Source organism: Haemaphysalis longicornis, unplaced genomic scaffold, assembly GCF_048455015.1.
Source record: "Haemaphysalis longicornis isolate Haplotype H1 unplaced genomic scaffold, Haemaphysalis longicornis Haplotype H1 scaffold_5, whole genome shotgun sequence".
NCBI lineage: Eukaryota > Metazoa > Arthropoda > Arachnida > Ixodida > Ixodidae > Haemaphysalis > Haemaphysalis longicornis.
Window position 1 is genome coordinate 124874282 of NW_027526385.1, and position 21979 is coordinate 124896260.

At 44.1% G+C, this 21979-nt stretch overlaps 1 protein-coding gene across 1 annotated transcript in view; it reads right to left on the reverse strand.

Annotated features, from left to right (window-relative positions):
- The window catches only part of LOC144138703 (protein 5NUC-like), a 52690-nt gene extending 31182 nt beyond the window's left edge, over positions 1-21508 (reverse strand). Inside the window, exons 1-4 of the mRNA XM_077671103.1 lie at positions 21252-21508; positions 15304-15447; positions 12581-12806; positions 4952-5143 (exon numbers count right to left, since the gene is read on the reverse strand). Coding sequence (XP_077527229.1) covers positions 4952-5143; positions 12581-12806; positions 15304-15447; positions 21252-21467 — 778 coding nt within the window. The 5' untranslated portion in view covers positions 21468-21508. The remainder of the gene's footprint in view (positions 1-4951; positions 5144-12580; positions 12807-15303; positions 15448-21251) is intronic.
- Positions 21509-21979: the final 471 nt, after the last annotated feature.

The window sequence follows — 21979 nt, forward strand, 5'->3', positions numbered from 1 at the left end:
GCTGGGAGATATCTCCTTATAAAAAGGAAGCGTTTTACATAGTTATCTCAGCTTTGAAATTTCGTGTCAGTACTCCTTTAAGGGTAACAGAATGGATCCCTAGAGAAGGCAAGCGTTGCAGGGGGCGGCAGAAAGTTAGATGGGCAGATGAGATCAAGAAGTTTGCGGGGATAAATTGGTCACAGTTGGCACAAGACCGAGGTAATTGGAGAATAATGGGAGAGGCCTTTGCCCTGCAGTGGGCGTAGATAGGCTGTGATGATGATGATGATGATGACGACGGAGTCATTATTCAAGTTTCTCGGTGTTTTATTAACAACACTGTGCGGACTCGGTGCAGAATGTACGCAAAGGTTTAGTGACGCCCCCAAACTTCCCCCTCATGAATGGATGGTCGAGAGGTGCGTTTGGAGCTCTTTCGTTCGGTTTGAGTGTTTCTTTTAGGTTTTACCAAAAATAGTGGTTACGAACCTCTTTGATTAGAGCACCATGCGGGCCCTGTTCATAGCGCAGAATTTTTCTTAGGTTGTGTCTATGTTCAATCTTGCTGCACTGTGGATCCACAGGAAATCTCATGATATTAGGGGCTTTTGCAAGGGAACTCTTTGAATCCCTGCCACCGCAGCTGTCACGTCAGCTTTACGCTGCTACTAAACTCTGTATTACTCCGTTTTGTCGAGAAGTGCTAGGCACCTGCTGGGTTTTGGATTGAGCATTTATTTGTTTTGCCGTTAGGACAGAATAATCCAAGAAGATCACGAAGCTTATAAAAGGTTACGATAGCTCGGAGCTAGAAATTCTCTGAGAGCTAGCTATACGTAATGCCAAATGAAAACACGCGCTCCCTACCTCTACGTTACACAGGCGCGGGCAAGAAAATACTAGACGCCTAATTTACATTTAAAGAGTTACACGCCACTACCAGCACACTCCTAAAAATGACCGCACCTGGAGAAGACAAGGTATCCACCAAGATACTACGAAATATCGAAAAGACGGCGATTACGACGCTGACAGCATAGGGCAAGAAGTGGTGGTGGGAGGTGGAAGTTATCCCTGACTGGAAGCTTGCTAACATAACGATAATTATCAAACTTGGCAAGCCAGTCAGAACCGAAAATCCCTAAACAATATCCCTCACGTCATTCCTTGGAAAACAGATGGAACAATTCATTACCGCCCGCATAGTAGAGTGCCTAGATCCGAATTACATGTTACCACACAACCAAATCGGCCTCAGGCACGGGGTCTACACTCCGGGCGCAATTATATAGATACAACACGACTTACTGCACAGCCCACGAAAAACAAACGGGGCCATATTAGCCATTGACCTCCACAAAGTCAATGATAACGTCTCGCACGAGGCAATACTGGCGAAAATGTGCAAGCTCAGACTAGGAGCAAGAACATACACCTAATTTAAATCATTCGTCTCTGGCCGGATTGCCAGGATGAAGCTAGGAACGTCACAAACACAGATCTTCAAGATGCTAAAAAAAGGGCCCCAAAAGAGCCGTAATCTCTCAATTACTCTTCAACCTCGCAAACCGACCAATGGCCAGGGATGAGACGAACGATGACATTGGGTGGGACAGAGATGAGACGGACGATGACATGTGCTGAAGCTATCGATTTATACTATTGATATAGCATTCAAAGCTCGGTAGCATCCAAAAATAAAGACCAACAATATACGCAGAAGATATCACACCCTGGGTCCACCGGTGGAGCGACGTGAACATCGAACGCGTGCTAAGGAACGGCGCCAAAATAGTCGCGGAACTTGAAACCAAGCTAATGATACTTTACCCCCTTCCCCAAGGATGAAACCAGCCACCGAACCACCCATCCAAATCGACTTCGAGGGACAAAATATACCCAATGTCTCGAGCTTAAAGATACTGAGACTAAGCATGCAGACAAACAGAGCACGGCCGAAACAGAACGTGTCCCAAAAGCCACACACCATAAAAACACTTGGCTTGCTAAGAAAAAAACCCCTGAAGGCTGCACGGCCTCACACAGGAAGTCAGACTAAAAATCGTACAGGGCTTCATTATAGGCGGGTGCAGTTACAACCCGCCTAATGTGAACCTAAGCGAATCTTACAAAGATTTGATTGACGCTTACTTCACAGAGCCAATCGCATGGTCCTGCCTTTTACCCACACTCCTTCCACAACCAGAGTTGTGAACCTGGGCATTCAGAACACCGTAGATGAAATAATTCATGTCCATTGGACGGCACACACAGACAGGCTGGCGCAGACGGCGGCGGGCAGGTCGATACTGCAACGGCTCTAAATCCAACCGCCTAACACTTACTTCATTCCGGACAGGATGCCAAGAAACATTCCAGTCGCAATAAAAGCCAACCCCCTCCCTAGAAACATGCGCCCTATCTTCCACGCGAGAACAAGAGAGGAACGCGGGAAGTACCACTCACAGCGCTACCCACCAGACCAACGTACTGTATATAGTTAAACCTAGGTTCAACGAAGTTGGCAGAAATTCGCGATTTTCCGTTACATGCAGGACTTCGTTATTTGCAGCTTTACAGTTAAGGCTCTCCTGAATGAAGCAGACACGAAACCAAAATGTTGGACATAGAAGATATTAAACGCCCCCTTAAACAATTTATTTCACAGTAAAAAACTGCGTTATTTGCGCGTCCTGCTTTCCTACAAACTTAGCCGCTACACTCCACTCCCCAAAAGCAAGGTCACTTACCCCGTATTCACGACATAACGTAAGTATCACTTTTACCATTTGACACTTTTCGGTGCGCTTGTGTTTTCAAAAGGACACAACCTCGTTTATTGCCAGTAGAACTCATCACCGACTAACCGACACCACAGATGGCAGTGGATACGCGCGACTACACGCCGACGGGCAAGTCTAGTACCTAAACAACACCGCTCAAATTCGAAACGTAAGTTTGTTTGCGGTGCCGGCGAAGTTCGCTAAATTGGGTCGTTTTTCCAGCCTATTTTAAATGCATAGCATTTTAGTAACTCACAATGTCACGCGGCGTTGGCGTGCCTTGTCGTAGTCCGCATGCGCGCCTTGTCGTAGTCCGCAGCCAGGAAGAAATAAAATAACAGTTTCCGGCGCCCGGTTTCGAACCCATGACGCCACGGGCGGAACGCAAGGTGCCCGGCGCCCTACCGACCGAGCCACGAAACCGACACACATTTCGATGCACCGAACGCGCCTTATATCCTTCACTCATTTCTCGTTTGTTTCGAAAGCGCCACAAGTTGTCCCGCGCCTCCAAAAGATGGCGACACGGGTCCCGCGATCAAGAGATACGACTTGCCGGCGCACCCCCTCGGAAATGCTGTGCATTTGATCGTGCCCCTCGCGAGGGGGATGTCTTTTTTAAATATAGAGGAGCACTGCGGACGCCAACGCCGCCGACGCCGCCGCCGGCGGTGGATGGTTTGGGGTCGCTTATAAAGTGCATTCGCACTTAAAAGCGACCGTGGATGTGACGCAGGCGCTGCGAGTGTAAATGCTACCGCGGCTAACGAACGACGCGCGACGCTCGAGACGGTGGGTGGCAAGACGCGCGCTGGGAGCAGCCGGCCGGTCTGCCTACAGGTCCGCCTACAGATGTGTTCGGCTTAGCACTGCGGCGGATATTTATTTCACAAAACGTACAAATTACAATGGCTCGTCAGCGTAGCAAATTTGTTACATAAAGGTTAACCGTCGCAATGCCTTCGTTACATAGAAGTTGCCAATACGTGGCTGGCAAAGGGGCTGGCAATAGGGAATTAAAAAACGTCGTTAAATCCAGGAATTCGTTACATAGAGGGTCGTTACATCCAAGTTTAACTGTATGTGGTTTGACTGTACCCAGACAGTACCCCACAAAGCGGCCTTTGCAATCGCAGGCATAGCCTTCACAACATAAACAGAACAAACAACGAAAACCGCAACATTCACGGGAAATCCTATCACTGCAAACAACACAGCCATCACTGTAGCCACAACCAATACGTCAATACTGACCCCCATCGTATCCGACTCAAAGAAGGTGCTACTTAACTATGACAAGGCGGAATATCGACCCCAGCGCTATAAAGGTTTCTAAGACCTCCAGACCGGTCAGTAACGCTGCTGTGGATCACGGCTACCAAAGGCGTAGGAACCAACGAGGTGGGTAATTAGCAAGCCTGAGCGTAAGCACCTCGGGCGAGCAATTCTCTTCGTCTTACGCACGGAGCAACCGCGGTTGCTGGGTACGCCCTCACCATATACCGTGACCTCATGCAACACTTCCACCTCACCCGCAATACACAACCCTCGCCCAATGTAAAACTTACGATAAAGGAATCACACATGTGCCGAACTCAACAAACCCACTGCTTTCCACATCGCACGCAACTACATCGCTGCCGCGCACACGTATTCGTCTGTGCAGAGTGCCCCAGATGCCACGACCTCGACACGATTTACCACTCTTTGTGAGCGTGCCGCAGGTACCCTTATCCGCCTCTCCTAGCCCCACCCACTGGTAGCAGGCCTTGGATAGCACTTGCCTCGTTGACCAACTAACCCTAACGCAACGGGCGCTAAGGTAGCCGCTTCAGCCATCTGGGCGGAGGCCGCCTTCCAGCCCTAACCGGATGTATTCAAGAATGAAGTATTTTTTTAAACTGTCTCCGCAAGCTTCACTTTCCTTCACCAGTCTCTAGTCCCCCTTTTTTTCATACTTTACTGTACCGATAAATCTTGTGTAGAGTGATATGCAACGACTTGTTCTTCATAAAATTTAAACCATTGATTCTACGATTGATGATTATGATGCAGGGTAGGTATAAAAGCAACCACCAGGAGTTTTCTCCAGAAGACCTCACTCATCTCCGAAAAACTCATCTAAGAAAAAGTAAATAATAAAGCAAGATGCAAACAATTTCGCAAAACACAGTTTTTCGACTTACCGTTGTAGAGAAATGTGTTTGTGTGTCCTCCAACAATAACGTCTAGTTCAGGACACTTATGCACAAGCTGCTGGTCAACGTCGAAACCAACGTGGCTTACGAGAACAAATATTTTGGGAGGATCCGGTTTGCTTTTTAGTTTTTTTATTTCTTCGTTGATACTTTGAGCCTCATCCAGTATCTTGACGCCCCCTGAAAACACAGAAAAAATTCCTGTTATTTAATGCAGAAACACCCAACACGGCAGCGACAAACAACTTATTAAGAATTGAGCTGAAGCGCTACATTCAAACGCTGGCAATAAAAAACAAAACTGAGCGGCAGGAAGAGCAAACACCATATTTGAAACACGTTAACCATGTGCAAGAAGCGCCAAATTTTTGGTCGTTATGAAAAAAATAGAAATGTTCGCACACATATAGCGGACGTTAGTATATCATCGCATTCGTTGACCACTTTCCAACTATTTCGTCATGACCACCCTGATTGTCACCATCAGACCTGAGGTCAGTTTTTATAAAATGCTGCTCAGAAAGAATGCATCCGTGAAAAGGCAAAACAGAGTTACTACGTAGCGAAAATATTTCAGTGTTAGTAAAAATTTATGATAGTAATCCTAATGATGATGTGTTATCGTAATTGTTTGATAACCTAAGGTATTTTAAGTAATTTTTTGCATAGACTCCAATGGAAGCCAAAGCAACAAAGCAGATTATTTCCAGGTAATCATATGCAAATAATTGATAAGGCCGATAAATGGCATCAAAAGTTTCAATGCGGGTTAACTAGTAGCCTGAGTGATGGTCAGGTATGGCCACTATTCTGTCGAATATACCTTGAAAACTAATAACTCATAAAAACAGATCCGGATATCGTTGCGCCGAAACATTCTCAGGGCGAAAAGAAAAAAACATCGTTTAAAACTGTCGAATTTAAGAGCATATATTTCTGGTAAGTGGCTACCAATATTTGCCACAGCATCGCAACCACCCATCTGACATGGCATCGTGGCCTTCGGCCTTCAAAGAAGAGAAGACGGAGGTGCACCAGTCATAATTTATTGCTTCGAGCAACAAAAAATTCACAGCTCGCACAAAGGTGATAACTTATCGTTGTTATTCATTACGTATTGTTCCCTCGTGTTGATTTGTTTATGTTGGTTTGCTTTCTGTAGTGATTGCCGGCATCTCTGCGCGTGTACACGCTAACTCACATACGATGTTTCAGTGCGGGCACGAGTTCGCAGTAATTACTGTTCTGTGGTGTGCTCTTCTGCTGCATACAGCTTCGAAATTGGTTGTTCGCCTGCATGTAAAAGCTGTTTTTTATAAAAAAATTTTTCCAACCCCGGTATTGGTAGCGCTTCTGAGATGTTAGCCAAAATTTGCACGTAACAAGGATCTCAGTTCGGTATCTGAGGTGCTTCACGCCTCCACGCCGCCCCCCCTCACCCCAGATATCAAGGTTTAATGCACGTCTTCGTGAAGATACAATAATTTTCTTCTCGTATTCATTTCACAACGGTTTCAAAAGATGTTTCAGTTTGTTTAAGTAGCTCTGCATTGCCCAGCTGTTTTAAATCTACGAAATCTTGACGCACGCAAAGCCTATCGACTTTCAAAAACTTGATAAACTCTTGGCAGTTGGGAAACTTTTGCGTTCGAACCCCAGTGCCTAACACAGAATCAAAACAGTCTTTATGATCTGTATTGGCAATGAAGTAGCCACTGCAGACTTAGTTGAAAACAATTTATGAATGTTAGTTTTGTGATATTGTCTTTCTGTATACATCAGGCATAAATATGTTTATGCCACAAAATTTCCCAAAATTTGTCGAAACGTGAAAACACAGCCGCATAACTAGTAGAAACTGAACAATGTCTGTATAATATTGGCAATCCAGGTGATCTTTTGGTTAAGAGTGGCAAATCATTCCCAGATAATAATTATTACTTCGAAGCAGTAAACCTGCAACCAGCCAAGGAAATGTTTGTGTCTCCGCCAGCAAAAAACTCTCACGCTACTACTGGCTACAAAAAAAAACATGCCAGGCTACTACTGGCTACTGGATACACCCAGGCTAAACATACGGGCACCGCTCGGGACCCAACCTTGTCCCGAAGAGAAGCAGAGCGAAAGCCCGTCGCCTTGCCGACAAAGCTACGGCCGTTTTTTTTTTTCTTTATTGCCTGCTTGGCGACAACATAAAACGCACTCTATGGTACAAACGTGGGGACGGGGAGACAGACGGTGGTCTGGAGCGCTTTTTGGAGGCGATACATGAAACAAGAGTGAAGGGGAGGCAGTGTGGGAGATGGCGCCATAGCCTACCATGCCGCCTTCCCCGTCATTCTTCCGAAAACGCTCCTCTCCATTCTCTTTTTCCGAAGAGACGCTGCTATGCTCTGGACGCCGCCCCTGCGAATACCAGGTAACGGCTGACAGTGAATCTGGTTTCACTCCCCGTAGAGACACGTGTGTGAATCCAAGGGACGCCGCATGGCTACTCGTTGTGGGTGTCGTTTCCAGCTTTGCCGTCCAACCACCTTCACAGCATCGATTGTAGCCAATTTTTTTCAATAAACTTGGACGCATCCATGGTGTGATAAGGGCACTTATGATTTGTAATTCCCAATTTTGACCTGATTGAACTTGAACACCTTAGTAATATTTTTACGACAGAACAGGAATAAAGAGCTCATTTGCGAACCCGGAGCTCAGAACGAGTACGTATTCTGAGTTTCGTTTTACCTATACGGGTTGTGTTATCAGACAAAGTTTGATGAAACGAGTTTTCTAACTAGACCAGGAATGCAACACCGCCACAAAAACAACCACACTGAATACAACGTTTCAGCAAAACCAAAAACTACCCTGTTTTCAGAAATGTATTGCTACTAATGACATGCCGAAAATGCCCAAGCTTTACACTTTTCACACAATGTTAAGTTCTAAATTCTATGCAAAGGACTTCCCCGCACAGTTATTCTCTGAAACAGTTTTATTTTAACTGCTTATTACCTGATCCTTGAAGAGCTCGTTGAACTCTAAAAACGTCAGTGGATGTGCTTCTCCACAGTGTGCCTCAATAAAAGATCTCGCCTTCCGCGGGAGCAGATGGAGCACTTAGAGGAGACCTCAATCTAATTCGACTGCAAAATATGATAAGGCGGTGACATGCGCTATTCAAATTGTTATGCTTGCATAGTCGAGCGTCGAAGCGCAGACCACCATTTTTCGGACAAATCTTAAGCGGTATGACCACTGGGCTATTTTGCCCTTTTTATCCGTGTGAGTGACTTTCTCTGTAAGTTGAGGGGAATTAGGCCGACAAAAATATTTTACAGTGCGGTACTGAATTAATGTTCATGGTGATTGTTTTTTCTGGCGCATGACCATCAATGTGCAGGTATACCCAAGAAATACCTGCTTATAAACTAGCGCGGTGTGGAAGTGAGAGGTGGTTAAATAGAGTGTGTAAAGACATGATGGCTCCGGCATAGGATTAGGTTGAAAAACCGAATTGTTTGAAAAATAAATAGAATGATTGGTGTAGAGGACCAAGTGTAAGACTATAGATAATATGAAATGCGGTTTAAAAGTTGAATCTCCGGCGAAAACTTAAATTACATGGTTAAAAAAACTTGGATCGCCTCCTCAATAATGGATGCAGAGGAATGGCTTTGCTGTAAAGTCTTCCTAAATGTTGAATCGTTTTGTATCGACGGCCTTGCATCGAATTAAAATGTGGATTACGGATAGGCCCTCTCAACACCTGCTACATAGGGGTTTCAGAGATCGAGTCAGCAGGTCTGAGTGTGTTACTTAAGTGAGGCCTATCTCTAAACTTGCTGAGGCAATTTCTGTGTGTCTGTTATGCGAGTCAGTCTGCAGCGTCCGCAATGTTGTTTTGTTACCTATAGTTTGTAGTCCGTCTGTTGACCCCAGTCGGCTAGCCAAGATTTACGAAGTCGCTATTTTTCAACTGCCACCTCATTTTCAGCGATCCAGAGTGACCTGGAGCCCAACACACAGTCACTTCAACATTTAAGCAATGCTCGGACATAATGGTCCTAAAAGCGAGCTGCCTCAGTGGCAAAGGCGTTGCGCTGCTGAGCACGAGGTCGCGGGTTCGATTTTCGGCCGCGGCGGCCGCTTTTCTGATGGAGGCGAAAAGAAAAAACGCCCGTGTGTACGAGATTTCGGCGCACGTTAAAGATCCCCAGGCGGTCAAAATTAATCCGGAGCCCTCCACTACGGCGCGCCTCATCGCCTGCGTTGCGTCGGCGCGTTAAACCTTACAGTCAGTTAAAAGCGAGCTGCGCGACTTGTTTTCGGATAAGAAATCGCGCAAAACGCTAAGTAATTTTTTGCTAATTATAAAAGTTCGTAATAAACAAAATGACTTTAAACAAACAAGTACTGTATACCTCCGCTGTAAAAAAATGCTGTTCTTGATGTTCATCTTCCTATAAACATTGAAAAAAAAATTGGGCCCGTGCGCCGCCCCCCATGACTCAGTGGAGGCTGTTTTGGAGGCGTCGCTGCAAGATTCTGCCCATAGATATTTCTCCTGCAGTAACACGACGTTCGGCAGAAGCGTGTTCCTTCGTACGTTGATTTTGTCGGTTTGGATAAAAGACAGTTCGCTCAACTCGCCATGGGGTTTAAAGTCAGTTAAGCATGATTTCAAGCCGTCTCAAAAGGAGACAACAGAAAAGCAGTTTTCTCTTTTAATCTATCTGTGAAAGAAACAGAAATAGTTTGCGATTTAAAAAAGTTGGGATATAGATGTATTGTTCAAAACAGTTTTGAAGACATGATGAAACTCTAAATGCGTATAACGGGTTAGCCAGACTTTCCTGGTGCGCTGGGCATGCTTTGTCGTATTCAACGTACGGGACTGGGCTGGTACGCAAGGCGTGGCACGAAAGGCGAAGCACGAAGTGCAGCCCTGCATCGGACATTTTTGTACAGTTTTTGTTGACGTCCACTACAGAACACTGCCGTTATCCAACGAACACCCTACCACGCCGCGCTGAATTCGCAAACATCTGCCTGCAACAAAACATTGGTACGGGAGCAACTTCAAAAGGTGTATTTTTAAGTATTTAGGCTTAGGTAGACCAATGTATGGAATAAATTAGAGTTTTGTTTTCAAACACTACTTCAAAGAACTTGAGTTTCATTTTAGCAGGGTTAGAGTTACCCTCGAGTGTATTTTAAAGTACGGCGGGATATCACGCCTTTATCAATGTACAACTCAGGTAATTCTTGCGGGGTTATATTTAAAACCACTTTCGTCTTGCCAGGCGCAAGCTTGGTGTATTTACACCAAGTTGGACTTCGCATTTGCATAATTACAGGTTCAATGATTTACAAGATCATTTTGCATCCTCCATTACATTAAACAGGAGATGTATGGCGCCAGTAACTTCTGAAGCGAATTCGTCTTAACTGTAAATAACATGCAGCTAAAACTGCGCCTTGAGGCACGTCACTTTTCCCTACGTGAACCCTTGAAAGGGCTCACCCGATTCTGATAAGAAATGTTTGTTTAGGCATGGAAACAGAAAGGGTGTTCAACAGGTTACCTGATATTCCATCAAAACGTAAAGTGTCAGGACTGCTGTAGGGCCATGCCGCATCATAGTCCTTTTCAGTACGAAAAAAATTCACATTTAATACCGTTGGTGTATAAACGCGTTTTTAATGTATAATTCAAGGGCAAGAAGAGCTTCGTCTCTGGATCGCTTAACCCTGAAGCCTGCCTGGCAGCTCTTAAGATTACCATTATACGCTATCAAGACTACGAGCCTGTGGCTTACCTTCTTCTCAAGAAGCTTACACAGACAGCTTCTTAAAGAAATGATGCGGCTATTTTAGGGGGAAGAAGCATTCTTTGTCCTTCTTCAAAAGATCTGCTACTATAGGCCACCTCCAAGAACCGGGAAGCTGCCCCAAGGGGCGCATTATATTGAGTACGTGGAGGAGTGTTTGAGAGTTCCTGCTTGTAAGCGTTGTTCGATAGTGTATGTAATGTCTGCTCCTTCAAGTTGAAGGTTTACATGTGCTTAGAGCAGCCATCAGAACATGAGCGAAAATAGATACTTAAAGAAGGGTTCAATTTGTTGTTGTCCCGCAGGGACTTCCTTTCCTAATATATTTTACGTTTCATGAAATTGTTTGTGTAGTGGGCAGAACTGGAGACTTTATGGAAGTGTTGGTCAAGTGTTTTATCCTGGCCTTGAAGTGTCTCACCTGTAGTGCTAACCAGGTGCATGGTGTGTGTCTGTTGTACCTTGACTTTTAGTATTCGTACCCACACCTCGTGTGTGTCTGTGTAATAAATTGTTGATGTCATACAGGAGCACCAAGTCTCGTTTTGCTTCACGATGCAAACGCTTTTCAAGAGCCGCGGCCCTTTTAAAAAATGAGGTTATCGGATGTTAAGCGCTGTCAAAGTATGCCCCATGCTTTGTTCTGCGACTACTGCACACGCCTACAGCCCTTGCTCCACCAGGGCGGCTGCCGGATGCGCAGAACACCAGACGCCTGTAGATTGACTTTTCGGTGGCATCGACAATGTGCACAGTGCTGAGTTGAGTCACTTCTTCTACTCCTAGGTGTGTTACAGATGTGTAGTGGTGTGTAGATATTTCTGGGAATGCTTTCTAGTTTGTTCTGGCTTTGATGAGTCTCTAAAAGGACGTGGTCACTATCGTACAGGTTTGTGCTCACGTTCTACAGAAAAGATGGAAACGGAACTGTAGAGCCAATACACAAGTGAGAGGGTGCAAAAGTGTTGCGTCCTAAGTTACTGCACGAAGGCTATTTTGTGTTAATTAAGCATGCTGCTGAGGACGTCAGGAGGTTTTTTATTATGCGACCTCGGGCATACCTGTGGGTAGAGCCCAGCAGTGCAGTTTGTCTATTTAGGTGACCTGTGTGTTCAGAGAGATAATCTATCGGAACCTCAAAATCAGAGCTCAATAGCTTGGAATTAGGAGGAATGTATTGGCAGCATACCATTATTTACCTCCAAAATATTATTGTACCAGTTGCTGTCCTGCAAATATTTGAACATTTATGTGCTTATATAATCATAAGAGTGGAAAGATAAAAAATAAGCGCCTCAAGCCTTCAAGGGAAAATGCGCGCTTTTTCCCTTGGAGGCTTGAGGCGCTTATTTTTTTATTTTTCGACTCTTATGATTGTATAACCACAGATATTTTCAAATATTTGCAGGAAAGCAGCAGATATTTCCCGGTGTGGACACGCAAAAATAACGAATTGACCGAATGGCGGAGTTTGAGTTAAGCGGCTTTCAGATACAGTGAAAGAGTAGCCAGCCAAACGAACTTTTGAATTTTGTTTAAATAAACCAAAATTACGAATTATCTGTGTTTGAATTATCGCAAGTCTACCGTACCTGCTGTAGTTCGTCATAAAGTTTGAAATAAATGCCACCTCTTTTTAGTAAAAAACTATACATTCATCGTATAATCCGTTTGTCTTAGCCGTGGTATCTGTTTTAGTCGTGGTACAGGAGAAATAGGTAACCTAAACAATATTGAGTAACTTAATCAACAAAATGTTTTTTTTTTAATTTCAGAGATGCCCACTTACCCGGTTTGGCAATGGTGTTCGTTTCAGTCGTGTCTACGCCCAAGATAGCCACCTTGTGATTCCCGTAATTGTGCACTTTGGATTTTGGCAAGTCAATACCCTTGAATAGTTTTTCCCCTCTTGTGTCTAAGTTGGTTCCAAGAACAGTAACTTTGGCCTCCTGCATTCTGACTATGAAGGGAACCAGCCCTTCCGGTCCGTCATCAAACTCATGGTTTCCAAGGCACTGTTATATAAATAGATGAAAATAAATATTTTATTCAAATACGATCCAGTCGGACATTGTCATGCAGCAATTGCGGGTTGTACACTTGGCATTTCTGAATGGCAGTCATGATCTAATACAAAACACGTATGCTGTAAACGAGATTTTCTGTGTAGCTTAAAGAGCTTTGGTTTTGGGATAGCTTACTGCTTGAAACGAAACTACGCCATTTATTTGGAAGGACAAAATTGCTAAGGATTGGCGAAAATATTCAGTGGCCTTTGACTCTATAAAGCAGGATGATCAGAGAAGGTAGGCGCAGATTAAGGAGTGAATGAGACAAATGACGTTTCTTTGTGATTTGTGATTGAACGAAATTTTATGTAAATAACTTAACGAAACTTAAAAAGATTAGAGTTGTTATTTTGGTCGACAAACAAGGGGCTGTTCGTTTCGCTTCCCGCAGAGGCCAATGTGTTCAGACCAGACGGGAGTACGGTACACTGCAATTGAGTTCGTGACGATCTGGGTATATTCTTGGCGAACGTCAGACTTATGGCGGCTTGCGGACGCGTGGCGCGCATCTTGTCTGTAATAGAACAGTCCAAACCACTCCACTAAGGAAAACCGAAGTCAGGTGGCTTAAGACAATCGTAAGTCCGCGTTGATATGTCAAAACAGAATAGCAGCCATGGAATGGTTGCGTCCGTCAAGCCTACTTGCGCGCAAACTCCCCCTTCAGCCCTCTCAACGTGTCTTCCAAAGCGGCCAGGGTGATGTGCCCATGCTGAGACGGAAAAGACACCGGCCGAAATTTTCTTACGGAATCCCTTCAAGCAGAAGGTATAAAACACGAGGAGCTCTTCAAGAAGACTGCAGAAACAGTAGCTCTTGGAGGCAAAAAGGTCACTTATACATGGCTTTATCGACGCAGACAATATATGAGAATGGACCTAGACACATCTTCGCTGTAAACGTTTCCCAAAAGAGGGTCACTTCACGGAGAATTATCGAAGGCGCGAATAACGTCCCTTGAAGCAGCAGGTTCAGCGGATACAGTCCCTTGTTCACAAACACGGATCAGGACAATTAAGCAATAAGCTGTTTCTGCAACAAACCTGCCCAGTGGCCGGCTCCAGATCATTCTCCGTCGAGGACAAGACAGCTCTTCTTCTGTTCTACGAGTAAAGGACTTTGAACTGCTTTAAGGCCGACAGATTTTGTATCGTTATTACCTTTCTTCGTATTCGACACTCTTCGCGATATTTAGGCTACGTTTACTAACAACTTTGCGATTAGCCGCGCTACTGCTCGCGTACTTTTGGGGTGAAATTTCAATAATCCTCTAGGATCGTACCTTGCAAACAGACAGATCTCAAAACCTGCAATAGAATGATATTAGGCGACACTGTCATTCATTCTTCTTTTGTCATGCAGACAATCATTAAGCCGGCAACACAGTACCTGTCTATAATTGTGGACACCTTGGTCTCGGTTGATTCTTCAGCATCACGGATCACTCCATCTGATACGTCAAAAGGGCTCAAAGGCCATCGCAGGCTGCGCACTAAAGGAAGCATTTACTATGCAACCTTACACAAAATTGCCAAAGGAGATGGAGCTGAAGTACGCTGGTTAACTGAATAAAATGTGTTACGCTTATGTTTCTCGGACGTTTTTACGGTGTCCATTTCATTGAAAACGCAAATTTCCGGGCACTCTCTGAAAGCTGAGGCGCTACGGTAAACGTTCACAAGACAAGACCGGACAGACGCCGATCCTGCACACTGGTGCGGGCTCTATCTCTCCTTCCATCTGCTAACCTTAGTTCCTTACCTTTTCAAAAGTGAACTGGAGCAAAATTACCTAGGAAGGCATGAAGCAAAGTAGAGGTTTTACTTGCCTAAGTTACGATACGGGTGAGCGACTAAGCGCAAAAGACAGCTTTGCATAATTTTAACCAACTAACCGTTATCGTGCTCCCGGTTCTCAAGACAGGTGTGTTCTCTGTTTTCGCCTTAAACAGTTGCCGCGGCAGGAATCAAACTGCCGTGATTTGGCTTAGCTGCACGGCGCCTTAGCCGATGAGGGATCGTGGCGTGGGTACGGCGTTTTCAGAGCTATAACAATTAACACGTTGCTACAAAACCATTAGTCCGCTCTTATGTACTTTTGCTGATGACCTTTCCAGCAACTTCGTCACATGTGGTGTATGTTCAACAATTTTTTTCCGAACTATAAATTTGCAACCACGGTTGCACCGCTGATACAAAAGATAATCTTCCTGTAGTAATCGTTATGTTCCCAGTAAAACCGAAACCTAAATATTAGTGGCACGGAATGGGAATCTTTTGCGTTCAACCTGTTTTTTGATGTTTTAGAATTTATCGAACTGAACAAATGGTTTGTATGAGGTAAATTTTTAACACTCATTTTAACAAAATTTTAACAATAAGACCTCAATGAAGCCAATAGTTTTGAATAATTCGGGGCCAATGAATAAAAAAACCAAACTTACGATGTCGTCGTAAGACATGTTCGGCATCACCGCTGTGACAATGTTGTATTTCAGTACCGAGTACCATAATGTCCCCTGGTAGAAGTCTCCAGCATTCAGAAAAAGAGGGTTTCTCTTTCGATATGTCTCTTTCAGTTCTCGTACCTACGGGTAAATTTTCCATTGGTTACTGGAGTTTACGCTCCGCTTCAGTGTAGGTCAAAGTAAGACACGACCCGGAGAGCGAAATACTTGCAGTCCTCCATTTACACGCGTTTGCAATTTGTGGTTTCAAAATATGGCAAACTCTCCGATCATTAATGAACGTTTTAGGCAAAGCCATTGTTATTGCGCGCTGCCCTCCTCTCCTCTAAAAAAATTAAAAAAGATATAAATTTGGACAGCTATTTACGTTAAAAACAAATGAACCCAAAAATAAGCTCGCCAAGATGAATTAGAATCAGGTTTTTATGTGTGTGACTTGGCTCAAACAAGATAATTAAAAGCATGTTTTTAATAGTAACATGAACAACAGTGTGCTGTATACGCATCGGTAATTCCGTCAGTTAGATGCTATGCTTTTTGCTGCCAGCAGCCTGGCAACTAATGTTCCGTACAATATTACCCAGTTGGACTTAAGATTTATATTTAGTTATACGCCACACTTAGAAACATTTGTTGTCTATGGTCATGTCGGGCTTGTGTTTGTTTTCTCTTTTTTGAAGCAAATCTGTATACCTCTACCCCCAGTGGTTTTATCGCCTTAAGCAAAAACGGGAAGGCGCCATGGCCTAAGACACCGCGCGCATGCGTCAAACTACTCAGGCATACAACATAGACATCAGAATCGGCTTGACGAAACCACAAAAAAAGCATCGGAACCGCATTATGGATGATAAGGTGCCTGTGAACAATAGAAACCCGCTGAAGTGGTTCCTGGTAAAAATTAAGTTTGCAGATTATCTTTGAATGCTCGGCAAGAATAGTGCCACTGAAAAGAGCAGTCCTTACCCAAGACACCCAGCGCATGCCTCAGGCCAGACAAGATCTAGACTAAGTCACGGAAGCAAGCACCGGCGGCCATTTTGTCGTTTATCAGTGTTGGCAGATTGCCGCATTTACGACTTTGCCGTTAACTGCGACGGGGCCCCTTGTTAACAATACTACCGGACATGCATCAAAACGGCATCTTCGGACACACCTCTGGGTTATCTTTAGTTAGCATTCGTTTCGTAACGACGTCAGTCGTGCGCAGCCGCAGAGAAGGAACTTCAAGCTAAGCCTACTAGAGTTGACCAATAAACCGCATAAACAACAAAATTTCGGCGCCCGTGAACTGTCGCAGTGTAAACAAATGTCACGTAATGCGAATTCACCAATGGTCATGGCGGCGGCAGGGAGCAATAAAATAAAAGAGTGCCGAGTTTCTGTACCCTTATCTAGTGGCATTAGCGGATGGCAAGCGAGAAGCCCGCCGAGACAACGAAAAACTCTTCATACACTCATGGATTACTATTTGGAGACGATTACAACAGCTCTGGTGGACATACACTTTCACAGCGCTAGATGGCGACAAATTTTTTTGATTGAGTCGTCTGCAATACCTGTAAAAATGGCTGTGGTTCAGAGTGGCAGGCCCGATTATGCAAGCAAAGCCAGCCCAAACAGAGTTTCACACCGAGAAATAAGGTTAGAAGAGGGCCGTTTATTGCGAGCACTTACTAACGACGTTTCGTCAGTTTCCGAAGCCGTCGTCGAAGGCAAGGCCTTCATTGCCACCGCGAAAGGTCGTCGCTGTCGTCTTTCTACATCCTTCTCCCCATGCTTACGTCACCGAAGTTTCCGTTCTTCACTCATTTATAATGCTAATTTGCGCACTCATACTCACGTTTCCGCTTTAACTTATTAGAAAGCCGAGCGCAATCTGCAGGGTGGTCCTACCAACCTTGCTGCTTTCGCCACTGCGACTACGCCGAAAATTTGTGCAGAGATTGACCAGTGTTCTCGGTACCTCCTTCACTTCATGCCCTGACCCCACTCTCCATCCTTCACGGCGCGAGGGGAAAGTGGGCGCTAGAAAAAATCATGAGCCATTACACTTTATAAAGGCGGATGACCAGAGAAGCTTTTTAGCACACGACGCGGAGGGTACAAAGAATTCGGGCGTAAGGTATCAGCAAATTTTAGTTACCCTCAGCGTTGATTGTGGTCTTTCTAAGGAGGGATACTATGTGGTCATACGTTTATTTTTACTTTGGGATCATGGAAATGGTGCCTGAGAAATAGTCTGCAGCTAATTATAATACAAATGGTGAGACGTATAAGCTTCATGTATAGGTCGTTTTCATCTTTCAAATCGTCAATAAAATGACCTATATTAGGGGGGTTGGTCAAGAACTGCGGAGGGGAAAGTAATTAGGTAGAAAAAATTTTGATGTTCTGTAAGCGACGGAGCAGCCCCATATACACCACCCATGCCAGGCCATTGAATTAAAAAGCCCGATTGTTTGAAGTGATATATAGATTATATTTAAGGTTCTTCATTTTCGGAGTTTATTTTTCAGCAAATTCGGCAGGCGTTTTTCGCAGTTTCTTTATTTTTGCAAATTCGGAGTTTTTCGGAGCGTCCCTTCAGAGTACGCAGAATTCGGAGTTTTTCGGGTTATTAGGGTCGTGGAGTATTGATCTTAAAGAAATTGCCATGTACAACAGTAAAAAAAAAAAATCAAACAGCAGATACATTTTTATTGCTGTGCCAATATTTGCAACATTCGTCGTGACATGCCTTTACAACATGTAGTAGTATATCCAGGCATATTTTTCAATGTTAGTGTCTATCACCGGAGCCCGGTCGTTGCGACTGACCACGCGAAACATTCAAAATCGCTACAATGTATGCCCAGATGTCCTATACTCGTCTTTTCTACATTGTTCCTATGCTCTCTAAGTCAGACATTTAGGCAACGACCTGACTGACCAACGTACTGTCTGCCACACGATAAAGAAACCGAATATAGGAAACGAATATCAAATACAATCGAATAAGATTTTGAATGTAGGCCACATTTTGATAAGACCAGCATTTTAGGCCGACACGAGGATCACCTAACAAGAGAAATCACCGAGGCCTACCAGATTGTTTCACTGAAAGACAAATGCGTTAGCGTGGCTTCCATAACACTGATAAAGAAGAAACTGAAATTCTTATCCAATCACTAGTTTTTGCTTTCCTAAAGTGCCTTTTTAACGCGGGTGCTTCAACTGTCATTATCCCCTTTTTAGCTTTTAGTTTTTATTATATACGCTTGTGCTTCTCCGCTTTCCCTCTTTTCTTTTGTACGCAGTGTACCACCCGCATAAAATCGGGCATCACAGTCAAACTAAACGAGCTGACAGTAGCGCCGTGTCCCGTCCACTTCGTTCGTCCTTGTTCCTTTACGCTTACTCAAACGGTCAATCTTTAACACATGAGGTCAGGGAAGGGCGAATGAAATTCTAGGAAAAGAGCGCATATCCGGGAAGAAGGCCCGAAGTGGAGTAGCAGGGAAGGGAAGTGTTTGACCTTGGTTCGACGATTGTTTTGGGGAGAGGTCTTGTTTTCCATGATAAGGGTCCAAAGCGACTTCCTTTGTGAAGCTTGGGAATGTAAGTGGAACGAACAAAAGTGGAAACGTGAAAATACAATAGGAAACGTTGTTCGAGGATGCCAGGGAAAGATAAAGGGTAGTCTGGTTTTCACAGGCAGGGGTGCCTGTTTGGAGTTTTCCGGATAAATCCAAATACGCGAATTTTTTACTGGCGAGTGTTTTTGGGATTTTATCGGATTTACCCGAAAACGCAGCACCCTAATTATATTCCACATAATTTTGCGTCACATTGGAGGGAGATCCAAGCGTACAGCGATACTTCTAGAAACAAAAACAGCGTTAGAAAACGTTTAAGGTCGGCTCGGGTAAGATATCCACAAAAGGGTGGTGGCAGTGGTTGTGCTTTGCGACAGGAAAAGAAAGGAAGTGCCCTGGGGATATTTTGAGCTCGGCAGGGAGCTCACCTGCATAAAACCCAGTGCAGGCGAAGGGAAGTAGATAGGATAAAGAAGAGAGAAAGAGAAAGAGTGAAAGGTTTAAAGAGAGCTGTCAGTCACAAAAGGGATATGAAAAGGTTAGGAGAGAGAGGGTGAACATTTTAAATATTACATCATGCATCACAGCGATGCGACCCTAAGGTTCGCCTAACCATTTTTTTTTTTCAAAATTTGGGCTAACGTTATGAAAATCGAATAAAGAAATAGTCGTGGATGAATAACGAATCATTGAGAACCTGTTTATGATTTCCGCCAGGTAGCTACCGAGGAGGATTGCGACCGGCAACCATAACAAAATAATCGTATCAGGCTAACCATAACGCACCACACCAGAAGGACTTCGTCGAAGACTTACAAAACGATATGTCCAAAAGACGACCGTCTGAATTAGGTTTTAAGAATGCGCTCAGTGCGGCTTCGCGGATTCCTTGTTCAACTACTTTCACGCCAGTCGTCTGTTTTGTCTTTGAAAGGGCTTTTTTTACACCCTGCCTGGACACACGTCATTTATCCTTTTTATCATATGTTCCTTTTTAGCATCCTCTTTATTCCTTTAATTCCTTTTTATCATAAGGTCCATCTAACTTTTCTGAAATATTTAAGTTGCACCTAAATTTATGCATTCCACAAGCTTATTTAAATATTTATTTTTGGCGACCTATTCCCTAACTTGAATTTTGACATCAAACTTCCAGTTACCAGCATAATTCAGGTGCTCGTTCAACGGCCGGCAATGATAAGTTTCTGCATTCGTTAGAGTGCCCACAGAAGTGGTATTTATTTCAGGGCGTTCTGTTTCAACACTTTTGATTACAGCGGTAGCGGGCGATGTCGTTCTTTAAATATTGCAACTGGAACTTTATTCACGTTTCCGCCTGATTATATATTGTGCTCCACCCTCCATGCGGGAAGGGGGGGGGCTCTGTTTCCTTAGCAAAATACAAAGCCAGTCTCCATTCGGAAATATTTCTGGGCTTTTATTCTACTCTCCTTCCAAGCTATTTTCAACCCTCGCCTCAAGCGGACAACGTTGGAGAGTTTCTCATCCTGGTAAATTAAAGGGAACCCCCGAAGTGAGTGCCTAAAATGACTATTGTCACTTTTTTGCATTCGCCATCAATATAGAAAAGCCAGCCGGAGCGTAGGTGGACTTCACACCTAAAAAACGCTCAGTTTCCGTCCCTAAAAATAAAGAACTGCCTCCATAAACGCGCTCGAAAAGTATCATTTGTAGTGAAGGGGCAGAGGGATAAATAAAAAAAAACTTAGAGTAAAAAATACCCGCAGTTTTTCTACCTGCTCGTTGATTTGCAATTGGTCACTTTCCAGATATAAGGTACACGCGTTGTTCCAAAATCAAGTATTTCCGGAGGAATCTAGCTCGTTTCCACGGTTATTCGACTCTCACTCATCATAGCACAAGAAAACAAGCTTTCGAAGTGACAGATTGTATTATGTTTTGTTTGGCGTTGGTATATGACATTGTGTCAGAAGCGTTGCTCAAAGGTACTGTCGCTGATGACCTCATCTTCTATTGTTGTATCGCCTTCCGTAGCTGGAGCTGGTAGCAAGAAGAACATGTCTAATAATTTACGTGGCAGCATTACAGGTGGTTATAGAAGTCGCAACAAAAAAATGAAAAAGTTGCCAAAAACTAGAAGGCGACAATTCTGCACCTTCTCATAGCAAAAGCCATTTCGTTCACATACGACTTCTCAGTTGTTTTACTTCTGCTGCTTAAATACCCATCGCCAACGTTGGCCTTTGGGGCGTTCATGATACACGGTGAGTGATTTAGCGTTTTAGCACTGATAGGGTGAATATATTTTGGGTTTGGCAGTTTCTTAAGTTGTGGTTTCGGAACGAAGAATACTTTCTCACTTACCTTGTAAGTAATCCTTGATACGCCACCGAAGCACTTCCTTTTCTTTCGTTTTTCCTCATCACATTGCATTCCTCTTTTGTCGCTTTCAAGGATGCGCGAATGAATGTCATTGGTATGAAGTATGGTTAAATGCAAATCGCCATTCTTTTCCGCACCCTGCCCAGCAGTTGATACCACCAAATAACAAAATAGAATGGTTACGGGCAAAAGAAGCATCGTCACCACGTGCAAAAAGCCGACGACTGAGCTCAGCCCACCTCTCTGGTGGCTCTCTAAAGTAGAACTTTCTCGCCCCAACCTCAATTCATATAAAACAACGCCCACCACTTCTACAGCTCATTCGTCTCTGTTTTGAGATAAAGCTCCTGACCGCACCGTGTTTCGCCGAAAGGGAAAGAGTATGCACTGACCTGTTTACAAGAACCGCTTGTCTCCGAAATAATCCGCTTCATGACATTGTTATGTCAAAAGACACTTGTACACTCAAAATGCAAATGTCAAAAGGCAGTTGCGCTGAACGACAGCGTTGACGCAGCAATCAAAACTTGATCCTCCGCTTTTTTTTGTTACGTATCCAGCAAAACTTCCCCGGAGACCCCTCAACAAATTTCTAGGTGCTGTACGGGTACGTAGAAAGTCCTTTGTTAATTAGAGTTTCGCGTGAGAATAGAAAAAAATGCCACAGCTTTGTAAGCTTTTATTTAAGTAACATCCGTTGTGTACCGTTA